The sequence below is a fragment of the Candida theae genome (assembly GCF_024610275.1).
Source record: "Candida theae strain CBS 12239 chromosome Unknown scaffold11, whole genome shotgun sequence".
Classification (NCBI taxonomy): domain Eukaryota; kingdom Fungi; phylum Ascomycota; class Pichiomycetes; order Serinales; family Debaryomycetaceae; genus Lodderomyces; species Lodderomyces theae.
This window is the reverse complement of record NW_026261481.1, coordinates 18,962-37,602: the sequence shown is the minus strand read 5'-3', so window position 1 is coordinate 37,602 and position 18,641 is coordinate 18,962. Positions and strand designations below refer to the sequence as shown.

Below are 18,641 nucleotides of genomic sequence, written 5' to 3'. Positions count from 1 at the left end.
AAGACTTTTTACTTTGAAGACTTAGGTGGGAAATAGAATCCCTATTTATATGTTCTTTGAATTACCACGCACAGTAGGATGAAACCCATGTTGGCCTTGATGGCAACAGAACTCCCCTCTGAAGTTCACCAGTGCAAGGATTAATAATATATACACATTCCTACCTAAGAAAAAAAAAAACATGACTGCGTGACTTTACTCCCACACGTACACAAAAGAAAACAAATCTCACCATGAACACCTTTGACTTTTCTACTACATGACAAACAAGTTTTGTTAGATTCATTGAATTACCATACTTCAATAGGGACTTGCTCCGTACTACAGCAAAGTTGGTAAATGTTTGACGGTCATGCAACCCAAAATGTTGGACAATCTATGCAGAACTGCCACATTCGAAAAAACCCACGAGTTTGGGTACTGTATTTCGTTACCAAGCAAAAGGAATTTGCTGAAACAAAGCATCCTCTTAGTCTATTAGTGTATGAAGCTGAGGGACTTACTTTCGTAAAGGTGTTTTTTTGTATAAGATTGCTACTCCTTTAACTGTGGGTAAAAAGGTAATTTCTTGGAAGGGGAAAACTGTCTAAAAGTGTGGTGGAGTTGGTTCGATATGGAAGTAACAACTTTGTGATACTTTCGACATTTTGCGTTGCAAGTCTTTTCAAGCCCTTTTTTCGTAAAGTACCACTGGATCTGTATCTCCATTCTGACAAAAACCCAAAGTGCTACTTCAGTGCAATTGAAAGAGCATCTTCCCTCTGTCAGCAAGAGACTGCTAATCGTAGAGTGTTATTGAATCACCTTGTGAGCTTTCCGATTTAGTTAACAAGAAGGACATCACATTCTTTCTACAAACGTACAAGTGCTCATAACGGTTTCTGAGCCTCAGTGAAGTAACCAACAAAATTCTTTATGCGTCCAGCATTCCCGAAGCGGTTTATTTCAAGCACTATTCTTGTGTAACTAACTGCACATGTATGTTCACAATTCCACTAAATTCCACTTGCTGCATTTATGGTTGCGGGCTTTGTTAACTCCGATACACACTTTTGTTAGTTAACACAATGTAAACAAAAGTGTTGATGGTAACGTTCTGGGCTTATAATTACGAAAAACGAACAAAAACACACAATTTAATCACACTCCACATATCTTTGTGGCAGAATTCAGCTGAGAGGACAATTTCTTGAAACAATAAATCCGTGTAGGCCAACTTTTAGTACGTTCCAATTTTTGTTGGTTGCGATTTCTCGTAAATGAAAACGATGAGCTTATTGCTCACAGGCAAAAGAAAAAAACAAAAAAAAAAAAACCAAAAAAGAGGTCGCTATTGTCAACAACGCCCAACAAAGATACAAGTTTGTGATCAAGGCTGATAACAACCAGATTGAAAATTATTCGGGGCGTGGGGGAAACCAACGCAAATGCATGAGGCGTGCTTCGTGGAGGATGTTAAAGTATCTGCGTGGTGTGTGAATGGCACTCTTGTCTGGAAGGTAACATGCGATGGGCAGAACATCCCACTAGGTGGAGAGTTGCAGTCTTGTGCTGAGTACATTTTGATGCAATGGTTGCCCGTATGGAGAGACTTGTCAACAGAAATGCATCATCCCATCCAATTTTGTTATAATGTCAAAACATTAATCCCTCTTTTGCGGGCATGTTTACCCTGCAATATGGATTGGTTGGGATACCTCCCATCGACAGCTCCATTTTAGTACTACTAAATTTGGAAAAATGGTTAGGTTTCGCGTTTTTTAAAACAGTCTAAAATTGGTTATCTAAGTTTGAAATTATAATTTGAGAATCAAGTCATTCAATTACAGAACTGCAACTTTGTTACCTTCTTCATCAACTGTGGTGGCTGCATTATACAAAACCCTGGTTGCCATTGTTGCAGCGAGTAAACGTGGAAATTCCTTCTTCATATGAAATAGTGTGGTTCTCTTTGTGACTATGAAACACCGGAAGGACAACGTGGGCCACATATTAGCAGAAAGTCAAAACAATTTATTCTCGTAAATGTTGTCGAAATGCTGTGAGGCATTGAATAACAGTGGTGAAGAGGGTAAACATGTGGCTCTTGTACTTTTCTGGAGCAATTATAACTAAAGTAACCAAGAAGAATATTTAAACTCGTTGAATTTCCTCAACTTTTGAATATAATCAATCAATAACAACCAACAACCACCAATTCACAGAGATCCAACAATGAAGTTTACATTCGCTTTTACGACCGCTGCTTTTGCTGCTTCAACCCAGGCTGCTGCCATTTACACTCCTAGTGCTGCTGACACATCGATCTCTGCTAGAGACTCTGACAATTTAGTCTCTGGAATCCCATTGAGCACCATTCTTGAAGTTGAAGCTGGCCTAGTAAAAGGTACCCTCTCCTCCAAGGGGTCTGCTTATGTACAACTTTTAAATGTATTGGGCATCAATGCTACTTATGCTGCTACATTGGGTTTCCATGAAGGCGAATCTACAGCTGACGTGTTCAAGACTCTTGCCAACTTGATTAGTGTTCAAGTTCTGGTTGGTCCATCTGAAAAGAGAGATTTGCCAACCGTTCCAACTCCGTCCATTCCTGTTGATGCTTTGAAGCAAGCTATCCAAGACCTTTTGAGCGGAAAGATTGGCAGCTCAGCTGAAGACTTTGCTAAGTTGTTGACCATCTTGGGCATTGACGCTGCTACTGCTGCTACTTATAAATTGAACCAAGGAGAGAGTGTTTTGCAATACATTGCACAACTTGGACAACTTCTTGCCTCTAAAGTTTTGGGAGGAGTTCTGAAGAGAGATTTGCCAACCGTTCCAACTCCGTCCATTCCTGTTGATGCTTTGAAGCAAGCTATCCAAGACCTTTTGAGCGGAAAGATTGGCAGCTCAGCTGAAGACTTTGCTAAGTTGTTGACCATCTTGGGCATTGACGCTGCTACTGCTGCTACTTATAAATTGAACCAAGGAGAGAGTGTTTTGCAATACATTGCACAACTTGGACAACTTCTTGCCTCTGAAGTTTTGGGAGGTGTCGAAGGTCTTTTGTAGAGGCTCTCCACGTTAGCCAGCTGTTTCTTTTGTTGCATGCTGGTTGTGCTAGTCGTTGTCGTTTTTATTGTCTTCTCCACGCAAGTGAAGCTTGCTTTTTAGTGTTTTCAAATAAACTATAAAATCCAATCTCTTTACTGTAGTGAGAGAGTCCGTCCCTTGATAGTAGACACAAGTTGCTCTACAATATTCATGAAGGCTAAAAATTTCAAATTAAAACTAAATTACTATCTGTCTTCATCGGCTAGAAATATAAGGTTGACGCGGATTACCTTAAGCTGCGGCTGCAGCTGCAGCACCAAAGACTTTGTTAAGGTCCCCTGTAACGATTTGGACAATACTTTCAACATCTCTTGCAGAACTTGCAATAGCTTGAATCAACTCGACAATTTCAGCTGGAATGGAGTTCTCACCGACAAGCAATGGAGTAATAGTTTGAATGTCACTGAGGATAGCTTCGACGTCTTTTTCTATAGTAGAAAGATCACCAAGAACAGGGCTGATTGCTTTTGGAGCAACGGTAACAGGAGCAGTTGGGGCCACAGCAGCGGAAGTTGGAGTGGGGGCTGCGTTAGCAACAGCGAAAATACTGGCAATGGTGGCGATGGTGAAGAATTTCATAACGTAGTAGTAGTGTATGGCTGATGAACAAAAGTTTTCTTTGACTTAAAGGGTGAGAACATATGGGAGTGCGCTTATATATCTACTTTTTTTGGGTTATGATTTATCCAGAGCAAGGTATATGGGTGTGGCCTTGCATTTCAGACGCCCTCCCCTAGGTGACACTCGCTTTGTGTTAACATGCCTCTGAGCAATTTCGATGATTGTTTCACTTTTGAAATTGGCTATTGTAGCGGCAAAACACCGCTCGCATCATAGTTCCATATTGTCTAATAGTAGCGGATACGGTGTGTATTTTCCACTTTAAACAATAGAGCTATTGTTAACAAGAGTATAATGGCAAACACAATGGAAACTAGCTTAATGGCAAACACAGCAGGCGGTATTGCTCCGAGAGCCACAGTAGCTGGAATAAAGGCTCACCAATTGCGGGATCCAGGTAATTCCCGCACTTTTCCCATTGACACAGTTCTCATTTAATTACAACAATATAGCGGAGATATGCCTTTTGTGGTTTTCGAAAAAAAAATTTCATAACCGACAATTTTGTGTCGCAACGTCTTTTTTTTCTAATCTCGAATACAATAATCACACCACAGTTCTTTGGTATCGATAAGAGGCTTACATCAAAAAACGCCGTACAGTAGTGACCGTAAAGATAAAGTTACCAATGACTCAACATATGTTTGCTTGTTAAGTGTTGAAACTTCGGGGTGCAATTTTGCCCCAAAAGTTCAATGTTGGCGGATGCGGATATGAGTGTGGAATCTCCAGCAGTCACGCTTAGCTTTTGCGCTTAGTTTTTCCTCTCTGTGTATATTGACCAATGAAGCCAGAGAAATCTCCCCCCACGTGTGCCTCTTCTTGAACAGTCCTCGTTGTTGATCCTTATTGTTTGCAAATTTATTGCTGGGTACCCTTGCATTAGTTCATTTTGTGTTCTTATTATTAGGAATTTTTTATTTTCCGCAATTGGATAAACCGTTTTTATCATCTAAAATTTGTCGCTTGGCCCAGGCTTCAAACGTTTTGACATATGCTGCCATCGAGCGCAAAAGAAATGCCAACTTTGCGCTGGGTGGAATGAGAGTAAAGGGAGTTTCCAATCTTTAGTATAGTGGACGTCAACGCTGAGCATCGTCACTCTCCTAGTATCTCATCCACGCATCGTCTAATTTTACGGCAATTTGAAAAAACAAACAGACGAGAAAGATAAACGTGGACAATAGCCTAGTCGTAGACAATTGTGGCGGCATGTGCATACACGGTGTACATTGTTCTGTTTTTCTCGGACAAACCCGCTCACCTGCAGTTCTATTTAAGCCCTCGTGGGGAAAAGAGCTCTCAACTAACCACTATACTGGCTGAATGAATGCAAAACAATGGAGTCGTCATTCAACAATTATATTTGTCATCAAAGTTACAGTTTCGGATAACGGAAAAAACATGCAGTGGAAAAGTTTCACAAAAAGCGCTCTCTCTCTTTTGATTACATTGTTTCTCAAACACTGATGAAAAAGCGGTTTATACGTATTGTGGCACAACACAGTATCTTGACTCCATTGAGAGGAACGCACGAAGGGGGTCTTTGATGTATATAAGATAGCATTCATGTCTCTGTTTGACCAGAGGGAGACAAATATTCATCCAAACACACGTAACCACCCACCATGAAGTTCATTTCCATTGCTACTTTCGCTACAGTCTTTGCCGTTGCTTCTGCTGACGCCGCCGCTGCCGCTGCTCCAGCTGTTCCAACTTCTCCTGCTACTGTCCTTCCATCACAGATTCAGCCAATCATTGGACAGATTCCTACCTTGGTTAAAGACGTCGACGACCTCATAAAGAACGCAAACACCATTTACCCATTGATTGTTGGCAACGACTCAATTCCAGCTCAAGTTAAGGAATTGGTTGCCGACATCTCAAAGCTTTCCACTGATGTAGGAACCTTGGTCAACGACGTTTCCAAGGATCTCAACAGCGCATTCGGTATTAACAATTAGGTTGCATCTTTGATGTCCTGAAATAGATAATATTAATATACTTTTTCACAGCTACTCTCTTTACATCTACATGTACTTCTCCTCTTTTTAGAGTGTTGTCAGATCAGCTTAGATCCACCGGCAAAGTAACTACTAAAAGCATCCCCCCCCCCCCCCCCCCGAACGTGATGCGTACAGTACAGTACACTGCTGAAATAAAAGCCGCATATGCTCTACAAGAGCAATCACCAAAGAGTAGTTTTAACTCCACTGTAAAGTTCTCAATTTAAAACGTTAGTAGATTTTTATTACATCTACTGTAAACAATGTTTTTCTAAATGTAATGCGATTCAAATTTGCCATACACCAGGTCTTGAGATACGAATTGAAATCCTACAACCGTGAAACCATTTTGAATCCCCATGTCGATTATGCGATCCAACTTGAAGTCCTTGAAAATCCCGCTTTTAGAAGTCTCAGTTTGTATTTCCAATATCGCCGATTGTTCAACAACTGCTCGAGATAAGTTAATCGCCTTAAATTTGGTGTCCACATTAAAGATCAAGTGATTATTGACAAGTTCAAATTGTTGACGAGCGTCGTTCTTGTTGTTGTATGACATTATCAAGTCAAGCTTTTCCATTGTGGAGTCGTAGAAACAAATTTGGTTCCGAGTGATAATCAACCATTGTGTTGGTGATAAAATGAAAAACTTTCGAAGTCCATGAATGGCATGTCGTTCCAACTGTTTATCTTTGTAGTTGATTGCCAAAATCTCCTTGGACGTACCAACATAGATAAAATCTCCCAGTAGAGCAAGCTGACATGCCACCATAAACACCTTGGTTGTAAATAGTTTAAAATTTTCAAATCTTTTCGACTCATGATTCAACTCAAAATAGACAATTTGGCCATCTGTAGTTATAATCACTATTCGACCTTCCAGTACAACACAATTTTCAATCCTATACTTAACTTTATTATTTGTTGGCCGGTAGAAATATTTTGGCTTGAATTTGTCGTGCGTTGACAAAAACGTATTCAAGCGAGTCTCCACCAAAGTATCATTGGCGCTACTATTCTTCAACAACAAATTCATTTCTTCAATACTGGACTTGGATGAACCCACCAATTCAAATGCGTCTAATCCAAATATCTTGCTAAGAGCGCGACCCTTTGTATGTAATTTGGAGAACTGATTCTTGAGAAATTTCATCAACGGTAGTGTCAAATCCTCAAAACGACCAAAATTGGATAAAGAAAACGTTTGAAACTTGAGTACGGTACAAAACCTGAGTCCCAGAAAATAACACACCTGTAGAATATCGGATCTATTATCAGAACTATCGTATCCTGCGTATGTAGAACTGATTTGATAATTTTTGTTCCCAAAAACAGTATTCATGATCAGACCAGATGTTAATCTCAAGTACTCGCCATTTTTCTCGCAATAAGTACACTGCTCAGTGGCGTACATTTGACCTGAGTTAGTGAAAGCAACTAAACCTAGGACGTCGTCACCCCATTGGTTTTCTGTCGCCACGATAAAGTACTCTTTGTGAAAAGCCACAATTTCGCCATGCGGCGGTACGTCTTGTTTCCGCGCCGGAATGTCTCCCAATTTTGCTCTATCAACGATATCACCTTTATAGTAGATATTGTCCAAATTAATGGTTCCGGTTTTGAAGCCAACGAATGCGAGATTGTCCTGTTCAATTCTTCGTAGTCTTTGTTCGAGTTTCTCTGACGATGCAAAAGGCTTGGCGTGGGGGTTTCTGATGACATGTTGGCCACGACGCTTCTTCTGTCTAAGTTTGTCGTGTTTGCTCTGCTCTAGTTTCTCTACACTATCAAAGTGTTGATTACGCTTTTCTGCTTGTACGGAGTTGTTGTGATACTTTTGAGACACACCATCACTCGTGGTAACAGCCCCATTTGTTATCTTAAAGTACCTTCCACGAGATTCATCAAAGTAGTAGCCTGGTATCTTTGCTGGGGGCATCGTGAGCGGTTGTTGGATTGCTGGCTGCTAAGGGGAGTGTGTACATTGGGTAGAGAGGATTATTTTTCTTTGACAAAGTGCGCTCCACGCTACCAAGTATACTTTCGCTATGGGTATCACCAAAGGGTGATCTGATCTGAGATTGATTACTTTCACTAGACTATGTTACCTATACAAGAGCCATAATCTAGCGTCTAGATGGCACGCACACGCTTAGCACGATGTCGATGGAGTTACTCACCACTCTGCCCGGAAGTATCCTAATTCCGCAATAGACACCTTACCAAGCTTGCATCTACTCTAGATCAAAATCCAATTCATAATCTTGGCTCATTTTCACTTCCATTTTTTGGTAACTCTTTGCATCAATCTTTCTCAACATCAACTCTTCAAACCCATTGGACCGGTCAATACCATCCCAAAAGAACCCGGCAGGTATATCGAATCGATTTCTTGGATTAACACCTTTATTATAAGTGAATTGCGATCGCAGCGTGTCCTCATGCTCCACCTTGTCTGTTGTGACATCCTCTTGAAAGATATTTAACGGGTCTTCAAAGTTGTCGTCGAGCTTGTTCCTGAACTTGACCGATTCCTGATGTTGTTGATCTTGGGTAGAAGTACGAACTTCGATCCGTTGCTGTTGCTCTTTAGTCTCCTGCTTACGCTTTTCGAAATCGAGCTTGGCTTCATTTATGTCAATTATTCGCCCTGAAGCGTCTCGATATACGGTATTCAATTGTGGGGGGATGGTTGATTTTGTGGACGTAACTGATTGTTCTTGTGTGGGTGATCTCGCTAGTGGCTTATTGTCTATTCTCTTGAAACCTTTATTCTCTTTGATATTCTCGACTATTACGGGCTTAGTTTCGTCGTTGTCGAAGCTGTCGTCAAGTATGGAATTGTCATCGCGATTCGGGGTAGGGAGATGCTGTTTTGACTTGGAGATTATAATATTCGAAGTTGGGACAATAGCTGGTTTCTTTCTCTTCTTTTTGTCCTTCTTTTCATCATTCGTTCCCCCTAAGTACTTTGAAAGATAGTCAACACGAGACATGGTCAAACAAACAGTTTACGTGGATGCAGCTTCTTTGCAAAATTGGCATTTTGTCCAAGAGATTATTCTCTTTTTTTTTTTTTTTTTGTTTTTCATTTTTTTTTTTTTTGCGCACCAATCTCACTTGATAACTCCATCTTTACAAACCACAAAACTTGCTATTAAAGCACACTACTTACTTTGCCTATTAATCTCATTATGTAATTGTGCCATGGTCTCACATAGGTCCATAAATAAAGCGTACTGTGATTTAATGACTTGCACTATACTAGCCAAACTTCCAAACCCTTCATTACAGTTTCTCTCTAATCCATTTAGCACGCTTTCCAATTCATTAATTGTCTCCTCGTAAATGTTGAGCACCTCATAGTACTTTTTGATCTTTTTTATGAAAAACTCATTCAACTGATACGAGCTTGATAATTTCGTTCCAGGTGTGCTCAATTGAATGATCAACTGCATGATGTTGTTTATATCGTCAGTGATTTCACTATTCATACTTTTTAGATCTTGTAGTTGATTGGTATCAAACTTGAGAGCTTGCTTGGTAGACAATAATTTATTTTGCAAGTATGTTATGTCCCTAGGAATGGTGTTGATTAAATCGTCGTGTTTGGTTAAATCTGAATTCAATGTTGTAGCAATTAGATGTTGTGTGTTTATGTATGTGTCAAGTTGCTGTAACTCATTCTTGATGTCTGGGGGAAGGTCACCCACTCTTGTCAAGGCAGTTAAGTGGGTACCCGTATATGATTGTTGTTGTTGTTGCTGCTGCTGTTGTTGCTGCTGCTGTTGTTGTTGCTGCTGCTGTTGCTGCTGCTGCGAGGTTTGACCAAAAAGTCCTCCTCCTACTCCTACTGCTGGTTTACTTCCAAATAATCCTCCAGTTGATTGATTGTTATTAAAGCCAAACAACCCGCCACTTGGTTGTGTGTTTGTATTATTGGCACCAAACAAGCCACCACCACTCGATTGATTGGTGTTGGTCCCGCCACCAACTATCCCACCACTTTGCTGGGGATTCGAATTTCCCCCAAATAAACCACCCGACGTAGTACTCGATTTCCCAAATAATCCTCCACTGGTGTTGCTATTCAGCGACCCTCCAAATAACCCACCTCCGGTCGGTTGCTGCTGCTGCTGCTGCTGCTGATTTTGTTGTCCAAAAAGCCCGCCACTAGATGAAGGTTGTTGCTGGGTCAGTTGTCCGAATAATCCACCACCTGTACTTCCTGCAGGTTTACTGCCAAACAAACCTCCAGATGTATTTTGTTGTTGTGGTTGCTGCTGTTGTGTATTTGATTGTCCAAATAGGCCACCGCTTGGCGCTGAGCCTACGGATCCGGCCTTGGCACCGAATAGTCCGCCTCCACCTGTGTTTGCATTTCCAGCTCCAAATCCCCCAAATGATGTACTCGTCGACGTTGTTGGGCCAAACATTGATTTGTCAATTGCTCTGGCTGTACTAGTGATGTTGTGATTATCTGATCAAGGTTTTTTCTTTTTTTTTTTTTGTTCTATTTTTTTTTCTTCTTCTTTCTTCCTTTTTTTCGTCTTTTTTACTGTCGCGCATAAAGGTTAGCAAGATCTGCCATATGAAATACACGTCTGATTGCATTAAATGACATGAGCGCTTCTGTCCCTGGCGATTTGCTTGGACAGATAGCATTGACTATTGAGGAAGCTTTTGCAAGTGCAAGAAACGAGGATCAAGAGACAATTGCAAAACTAGAGAAAGAGAACACAGCATTGAAGGAGACCATTCGATTACAAGAGGAGGAGTTGAAGAAAATGAGATCCATACAGGGTGATGCGAGATCTAACCAATTCCCATCTCCAAAAAAGGATCCATTAGTACAACTGTCATCTCAGTCATCTCAAGGAGCGCAAAAAGTGAACGGCAAAGACCTCAACACGAACTCAACAGCCCTCGATAACATTTACCTATATCCGACTCAATACAGTGACACCGACGAGGAGAGCAATGCCATCGATAAGACATCATCGCCCGTAAAAATGAGCTGTAGTCGGCAGACCAATTCCAACTCCAACTCCAACTCCACATGCAAGCCATCAATATCGACTTATGTGCAACTCAAGAATGAACAAGTCAGAGCGAGCAACCAATTGCGCCCGGCTATCCACACCAACAAGCCAAATTCTCCCATAGGCTCACCACCCCGGAAAAAATCACGTTGCAGGAGTACTGAGTTCGAGAAAGATGAAGGGGTTGATGAAAACACCCCACCCACATCGCAGGCCAAGACAAACAACAAAGAAGAAAATTTGGAGCAGATTGCAGATTCCCAGGACGAGGATGACACTATTCTCAGTCAAGTAGCCATTGGGCCAAGGCAATATCTATCAGTTGATATCCCTCAAGATCTTAACCCGCTCCAAACAAGAATGTTTCTCTCAAACTACTATGCAAATTTGCTTAAAACCGACCCTGATTTCAAGATACACTTGGTGTTCAATCCGATAAAACAAATCTCATGGGATTTCAGTGATTTTAAGGCGAACAAACACTACAAACCGGGCAATTTCACTCAACTTGTCAACCGAAACTCGTTATTTGAACCGAAAAAATTCAATCAGTATAAGCAATTTTACAGCTTTGGTGACAATGAGGGTGTAAGCGGGCAGGAGTTTGAAGATAAACTACTGCAGATTTTTGGCAAGTTTGAGTCACCACCTGGGTTTATGGAACTGGATTTCCCAAATACTCAAGAGATGGATGAGAGAAAGCGAACTGTTCGAGAACGCCAACTAAAGCGTCTAGCAAGGAGAATAGCAAGTTGTGTTATGGTAGAGGATGGAGTCCAAGTTGGAGAGTATGTGTTTGGGAGTGATGTTTTGAACCAGTATGTTATTCTAGGACGTTGGTATGTTGATTAGACGAGGAGTTTAGTTCTATTTGTAGCATTTATTAGAGATTGTATTAGTCACTTATTGAGATGGACCAAAAGACAGTAGAATGTATGTGCCGCCGCCGCCCCCCTCCCCACCCCTTTCTAGCTGATGTTGTACTTTTGTTGGGTGTTGGGGATTCATTCCCATAAAGCATGAACAAAAATTTGAAAAAAAATAAAGCAAAGGTGTTGCAAGATGACAACATATATAATCTCACAAATTTGCTACAAAATATGACCAAACCATGGTGATGCTACACGGTAAGAGTAAGAAAGCAAATAGTAAAGTGGTTGATTTCCAGGTTCACACAATCTTGCAACCTCTGTTAAAAATTTGGTTGGGATTGTGTGTGTGAAATATGACTGTCGCGATTCTGGTCAACCAAGTCTAATTTGTTGGTTTTCAAATAAAGATTTACAAGCCTCGCCCATTCTTGCTGTCTCGATTCTACATGCATGTAGAACGGATCAGCCGAGTTCTAGTTGACTTGAAGAGATGTTTTCTATGGAAAGTTATATACACAAACCAACAATTGAAAATCTACCAGCTAACTGTTGTACTGGCGTCGTGTCTTTTGGTTAAAGGTTTGATTGGCTGTTGTTTTTTTTTTTGTCTGTCAGTTGTTGAAAAGTTTTAAAGGGGGGGAGGGAGATATAGTAATGAGTAGTTTAGCGCGTTGCAGAAGAAGTGTGTACATGCTGTGTCATTATACAAATGTTTTAATTACCTGAAGAGGAAGATTAATAACACAACATTAAAACATTCTTCCTCTAATATTTTTCTTTTTTTTTTTTTTTTTTTTTTTTTTTTTTTTTTTTTTTTTTTTTTTNTTGTACTGGCGTCGTGTCTTTTGGTTAAAGGTTTGATTGGCTGTTGTTTTTTTTTTTGTCTGTCAGTTGTTGAAAAGTTTTAAAGGGGGGGAGGGAGATATAGTAATGAGTAGTTTAGCGCGTTGCAGAAGAAGTGTGTACATGCTGTGTCATTATACAAATGTTTTAATTACCTGAAGAGGAAGATTAATAACACAACATTAAAACATTCTTCCTCTAATATTTTTCTTTTTTTTTTTTTTTTTTTTTTTTTCTGTTCTTTTTTATCTCCGTACTCTCTTATTTGTTCTCTGCCGACACAATTGATGTGTCCTTAACAGTGTCCTGAAAATGAGGGGTGTGAAAATCTCTCACAAACAAACATTTCTTTTTTTTTTTTTTTAAAATTTTTTAATTGTCTGTCTGACAAGATTGAGAGTTGGTGTGTGGGTACGTGTGTTTGGAAAGACTTTTTTTAGTTGCGTACTAATATATATAAATATTACAACTGTTTGATTTTCCTGTTGGCTTCTGTTGTAGGTTCCTTTCCATTTTCTATATTTGACTTTTGGGGTGGTTTGACCCGTTAAGAATGTAAATCTTTTCGCTTTGAGAGGAAGTCTACAAAACGAAACAAAGTACAAATACCGTCATTTTCTGTTCTCCAGGGTTTCCGTTTGTGGTTTCTATTCGATTTTGGTGCAGTTCATAAAGACTTCTTGCCCTTCTACCTTTATTTTCCTCTCGTCTCCGGTCTGCATGACAAAATCGGGTTTCGTCACCATTGCCTGTATATGTTTTTAGAGCGTCTCTGTGAAGTGTGTGCTTTGAGTATTTTGTTTATTGTCAAATTATTCTTGCGCCTGAAGAATTATGTTGCATAATCATCACAAAAGTGCGACTTTCTATTATAATATGTCGACCCAACAGACAACAACAACAACAACATCAGCCTTTGCCACCGCGTATAATGACGACACCAATGCGAAGGAGAGAACTATGAAAAGGAGCAGCACGATTGATACTATAGACTTTCAGCCAAGAAGTGCTTTGACCACCTGTAAGGGCCAAAATGAACACCGAGCACCTTCAATTTTCATAAACAAAAAAAAAATTAGGAAAACAGAAAAGCCCTGTCTCAATAAAGATTGAGTCCAGAATTGAACTCCTCAGCCATCTTCTGCACTTTAGTCTACTTACAAACCAAGGTGAACATCCATCAAACAGTGGTAGACTTTACCGTGTTCCACTTACTCCTAGAACGAATCTGGCTAAGTTACATATTACAAGTCTGATTAGAGCTAATAGTATCACAAAATGACAATAGCATCTGTATTATAATACGCTGTCGCAGCACTACTCTGGGTGTGGTTTACAACTCATTTCTTTGGCTAAAAAGATACAAAGAGCAATTATAACTTCTGCTAAAAAACCGAGAGAGAGAGAGAGAGAGAGAGAGAGAAAGTACCCCGTAACAAATTCTTGCTCATGTTGGGGACATTTGCTTAGAAATCTTACCCCAATGGCAACAGAATTTATCGAGAAATTGTAAGACTTTTTTTTTTTCCTGTTGTTTTGAGAACTTTCCTTTCGTATTTTTGCATGAGTGAGAAACAGGGAGAGATAGTGAGAGAGAGAGAGAGAGAGAGAGAGTGTGTGTGTGTGTGTGTTGTGGGCGTGTCTTGTATATATGTGTAACTTGTATGTAGGATAACTGAGAAAGACAGACAAATTCTTACATGTAGGGAAGTTCAAGCAGATCAAATAATAAAAATCTAGCTGGAACCATTAGCAACAGACTCAGTTCACAGGATGCCTTTTCATACTAATCGTGGTAATTAGTGAGCTGAGTCCTAGCAGAATAATCGACATTACGATTCCGTTTCTGATGAGCCAACCAGGAGGCTAGAAGAAACAGTACCTAGCAGCAAAAAAAGGGACAACATGCTCCGCAGTTCTGAGGGTAAGGCTTCATGTTTCACCGTGATTGATGATTTTAGCAGGACCCTAGTCGACCACCAAGTATACAGTACTTGTCCACCACTACACTTCCCTGTTCTTGGTACAATTTCTTGGATGTTGTGGTTCTCCTACAAGTCGTAGCAGGTGGTAGTAGTTACCACAATACACAGACACTCAGTACACAGTACACAGTACATGCACAGTATACAGTACTACTGCATGCTAAGTAATTATTTGTTTTATTTTTTATTTTTTATTTTTTTTTTTATTTTTTTTTGCTTTATAAATTGGATCAGCACTTGTAATCCCAAAATTTCCAGTTCCCCCATTACAAACTTCCCATTTCTTCCTCACCGAATACCTCCTATTCGAGTATAAAGGCAAATCCACAGTATCATGTCTTCATCTCAACCTCACCATCATCGCCATCACCCCCATAGTCTTTCCATCAACTCATTGAGTTCAATAATCGAGCCCACGACTCCGCCAAATCACTCATTGTCTTCCAATAATAGTACCAATATAAATTCTCTACAGTTCCATCTGCACCAGCAACCACTCCACCACCAGCCAAGAACTCCTGCCACATCCACAACCGCTTCCTCAAACTCATCTTCTTCGACAGCAAACACTTCGTATTTGCACAATCGCAGTTTATCGTCAAATGGATCCTTTGCAAAATTTGGTACTCATCCTAATATAGGCAAATCAGTTCTATGGGATTCTTCCAACAAGTTGAATCACAACTTGAATTTACCAAACTTTAACATCGATAATGAAGTAATATCGACTCCGTTAATAATACCCTCGTCAAACCAAGGCTCGGTTAGCTCCACAACTTCACCTCCATCGTCTCAAGTCTCCTCCTTCCAAAAATTGTCACTAGACACTACCAATTATAATTCCTCCACAAGCAATAATAGGAACACAACTGCTACCAACAAAATCAAAGATGACGAAAGGAAAGTTCAAGGCACTGTTGCAGGAGGCAAGACTAGTAACGAAGACTACAGGATTGACACCACCATCGACAACAAAGAAAATGTTTTGAGGAAACCATACACGGATGTCGTTGTTGGAGTAGGTTCCGAAACTGGTGTTAATGTCATTGGCGACTTTGCGTCCAACTCATCTGCATCCTCACCACCATCCTCACTCAACTATGCCATTAAAGCAGCTCCATCTCCAGCTATTGCTCCACCAAAAATTGACAAAGAATATCTCACCTCCATAAACAAAGTACCACTTACCCAGTTGAGGCTGGAGATACTAAAACTTGCAAAGGATCAATACGGATGCCGGTTTTTGCAAAAGAAAATTGACGAAAACTTGGTATCAAGCTATCAAGTTAGAGCATCTAACTTTGAAGTTATCTTTGATCAAGTGTACCCATACATGTGTGAATTGATTGTTGATCCGTTTGGTAACTACTTGGTGCAAAAAATGATACCATATTGCAGTGAAGAGAATTTAGATTTGAGTTTGGAAATTTTGCAGTACAATCTTTGCCAAATATCGGTCAATCAACATGGTACAAGAGCGTTACAGAAAATTATTGACAGCTTAAACAGCCCATCGCAATTGAATTTGTTGATAAAGGGATTGAAGCCATACATCATTGACTTGATCAGAGACTTGAATGGGAACCATGTGATTCAAAAAATCTTGAACAAGTACGATCCTCCTGATTGCCAGTTCATTTATGACTCCATAATTGATGATTTGTACACAGTCGCCACCCATAAACATGGTTGCTGCGTGTTACAAAAATGCCTTAATCATGTTACACCCCAGCAGTTGGACCAGTTTTCCAAGGCGATCTTAAGATTTGACAATTTCAAGATGTTGATCAATGACCAGTTTGGAAACTATGTTTTACAGTACTTGATATCGATCAACTCTATCGAAGTTAATTATGGAATGTTTCACAATTTTCTTCAATCCGGTCTTGTCAACTTGTGCAACTCCAAGTTCAGTTCAAATGTGGTGGAGAAGTTTATGAAAAATTGTTACAATAACGAGACACAAGACAAAGCATTTACAAATTTGAAATTTGAGTTGATCTACAATATCTTGACTGGTGGTTTGAACATATTGGTGAATGACCCTTACGGCAATTATGTTATCCAAACGATGCTTGACATATTGATTAATCCGCAATCTGGCCACTTGAGCATGTCAAAAATTTCGATGCTATTGCCAAAAAATGAACCAATTGAACAAGAGAGTGCGCAAAACTTACAAATCACGATCATCAAGTATTGGTTTCAAAATTGCAAGATTGCATCTTCTTTTGGTAAGCGTATTCAATCGAAAATCAACACCATTTTGAACAACAATGGTTCTGCGTCGTCGTCGGCTATGGTTAACAAAAGAAATAGCCAAATGAATGCTAATGGGGAATTTGTGGTCAATGAGGTTCAGTACTCAATGAGACCCCCAAACCACCAAACTTTTATTCCGCAACTGCAACCGCAACTGCAACTGCAACTGCAACCACAAGAGTATCCATACCAGTATGAACAACAACAGACTCGACAACATTACTTTCGCAACAATTTAGCTCCTATGATGAACCAAAACGCAAGTGCAATGTCGGTAGACCATGTTCATCAATTGGAAAACAATTTACGAAAACGAAACTATTCTGTGCCAGCTGATTTCTACTCGACAAATCCAATGAACAACACTGCTACTTATGTAACACACGAAATGAGTAATGTTTACGTTCCCACAGGTAATAGCAACGGGATGAATTCCAGATCTGCATCAAACCCATCAAACAATTCAAGCTATGGATCGAGCGTACCACCGCAGGCTTATTTGTCTGGCGAGGGGGTAGTTAGTCAAGCCACTTTGAGAGGCTACATACCAGAAGATACCGGTAACCGCACATTGCAACAGTATCAGCAGTATCCTTTGCCAGTGAACGGTGGAGTTTTTTACCCAGTAGGTAATCCAACACCACCACCACCACCACAACAACAACAACAACAACAACAACAAATACCACAGGTACAACAACAGGTGCAAATGCCACCTCCATTTTATCCACACAATGGCGGTCTGGGCCATCAACACAGTCTCTCAGTTGGTTCAAGTGGCCAACCTGAACTTTATACCCTGCACCATCCGTTTACAGGTTATTATACTACAAATCCAAAGAGCGTCGCAACCCCGCCATCGATGCAAGAAGTTCAGAATTTTTCCCCAGGCAGTGGTGGTACACAGGCACACCAGTTAAACCCTAATATTGCACTGAATCATCAAGTACAATCAATGACACCCATGTTGAATCGCGGACCACATCACACGCACAACGCCTCTTGGTCGTCCTCATCGTCGAACCAAAACGGGGTTGCATTCGGCACGCCAAGCTGGTAATCGAAAGAATTCGTTTCATAGAGATTGCTTTATAAGCGGGGGCAAGAGAATGTGAATGGTCTATCGCGGATGCAAAGTGCTGGACCCCAATTCCTTACAGTTCTGCGCAGAATCCTACCGTTTTGATGTCAGTCTTACTTTTCTATTTGATCATGTTTGTTTTTGTTTTTGTTTGTGTTTTTGTTTTGTTTTGCTTTGTTTTGTTTTGTTTTCTTGTTACAATCTAAAGGTTTTCAAGTGTATATTTTCAATTTAGCTCTTCTTACTGGTTTACAGATCCATAAATATATATAATGCATCCAGCAGTTCTTTTTTTGTTGTGTTTCGTAAACGACGAGAGGCGGAGAAAAAGAAATTTTTAATCCGATACTACGTGTTGCTCGGAGATAACATATCATCGAGTTCTCGTGAAATCAGTTCCATTCTTCTAGATCAGTTAATAAATGGAAAGCTTCTTCCTATTCAGTACCCTGCTCTTACTCAGTTGTGGTTGTTAGAAAGTCGTGTGCTAAAGGAAGAAAATCAGTCGCCCATCCTACTCCTTTTCGAAATCGATATTTTTAGCATTGCGTCTCCAATATTATAATTCTTTTTTTTTTTTGTTTACATTTTCTTTTGTTGCAGCGCAATTTGTGTCCCTCTTTGATCTTTTTTATGTTTTTTTTTTTTTTGCAGTAATTGAGCAAAATATAGGGCACCTCGCTTAAACTACATATTTATTTTTCGCAATAATTTTGCCGCCGAATTCCCGAAAAGAGAGGTTTATTGAAACTGGTAGCGCCGATTGCACTCAGAAAAAATTAAAAAAATTTCTATGACGTAATGGACAGAGCAAGTCAGGTCGTGTAATTTGAGAG

General features: G+C 40.0%; 7 protein-coding genes across 7 annotated transcripts; 4 read left to right on the top strand and 3 right to left on the bottom strand. All coding sequences in view use genetic code 12, as the record gives it.

Moving 5' to 3' along the window:
- Nucleotides 1-2,214: 2,214 nt before the first annotated feature.
- On the top strand, nucleotides 2,215-3,051 carry KGF57_004757 (uncharacterized protein; the record flags this gene model as incomplete). The annotated part of the gene is made up of 1 exon (XM_051754300.1): nucleotides 2,215-3,051. The coding sequence occupies one exon, from the start codon at nucleotides 2,215-2,217 to the stop codon at nucleotides 3,049-3,051; it is 837 nt and encodes a 278-aa protein (XP_051606669.1).
- Nucleotides 3,052-3,324: 273 nt separating this feature from the next.
- On the bottom strand, nucleotides 3,325-3,672 carry KGF57_004756 (uncharacterized protein; the record flags this gene model as incomplete). Its single annotated transcript, XM_051754299.1, has 1 exon — nucleotides 3,325-3,672. The coding sequence occupies one exon, from the start codon at nucleotides 3,670-3,672 to the stop codon at nucleotides 3,325-3,327; it is 348 nt and encodes a 115-aa protein (XP_051606668.1).
- A 1,670-nt stretch (nucleotides 3,673-5,342) lies between these two features.
- Nucleotides 5,343-5,678, top strand: KGF57_004755 (uncharacterized protein; the record flags this gene model as incomplete). Its single annotated transcript, XM_051754298.1, has 1 exon — nucleotides 5,343-5,678. One exon carries the CDS (start codon nucleotides 5,343-5,345, stop codon nucleotides 5,676-5,678), a length of 336 nt encoding a protein of 111 aa, XP_051606667.1.
- A 313-nt stretch (nucleotides 5,679-5,991) lies between these two features.
- KGF57_004754 (uncharacterized protein) lies at nucleotides 5,992-7,659 on the bottom strand (the record flags this gene model as incomplete). Its single annotated transcript, XM_051754297.1, has 1 exon — nucleotides 5,992-7,659. One exon carries the CDS (start codon nucleotides 7,657-7,659, stop codon nucleotides 5,992-5,994), a length of 1,668 nt encoding a protein of 555 aa, XP_051606666.1.
- A 295-nt stretch (nucleotides 7,660-7,954) lies between these two features.
- On the bottom strand, nucleotides 7,955-10,156 carry KGF57_004753 (NUP49; the record flags this gene model as incomplete). Its single annotated transcript, XM_051754296.1, has 2 exons — nucleotides 7,955-8,682; nucleotides 8,896-10,156. The coding sequence occupies 2 exons, from the start codon at nucleotides 10,154-10,156 to the stop codon at nucleotides 7,955-7,957; spliced, it is 1,989 nt and encodes a 662-aa protein (XP_051606665.1).
- Nucleotides 10,157-10,342: 186 nt separating this feature from the next.
- KGF57_004752 (ssDNA endodeoxyribonuclease) lies at nucleotides 10,343-11,614 on the top strand (the record flags this gene model as incomplete). Its single annotated transcript, XM_051754295.1, has 1 exon — nucleotides 10,343-11,614. One exon carries the CDS (start codon nucleotides 10,343-10,345, stop codon nucleotides 11,612-11,614), a length of 1,272 nt encoding a protein of 423 aa, XP_051606664.1.
- Nucleotides 11,615-14,796: 3,182 nt separating this feature from the next.
- On the top strand, nucleotides 14,797-17,784 carry MPT5 (Mpt5p; the record flags this gene model as incomplete). The annotated part of the gene is made up of 1 exon (XM_051754294.1): nucleotides 14,797-17,784. One exon carries the CDS (start codon nucleotides 14,797-14,799, stop codon nucleotides 17,782-17,784), a length of 2,988 nt encoding a protein of 995 aa, XP_051606663.1.
- Nucleotides 17,785-18,641: the final 857 nt, after the last annotated feature.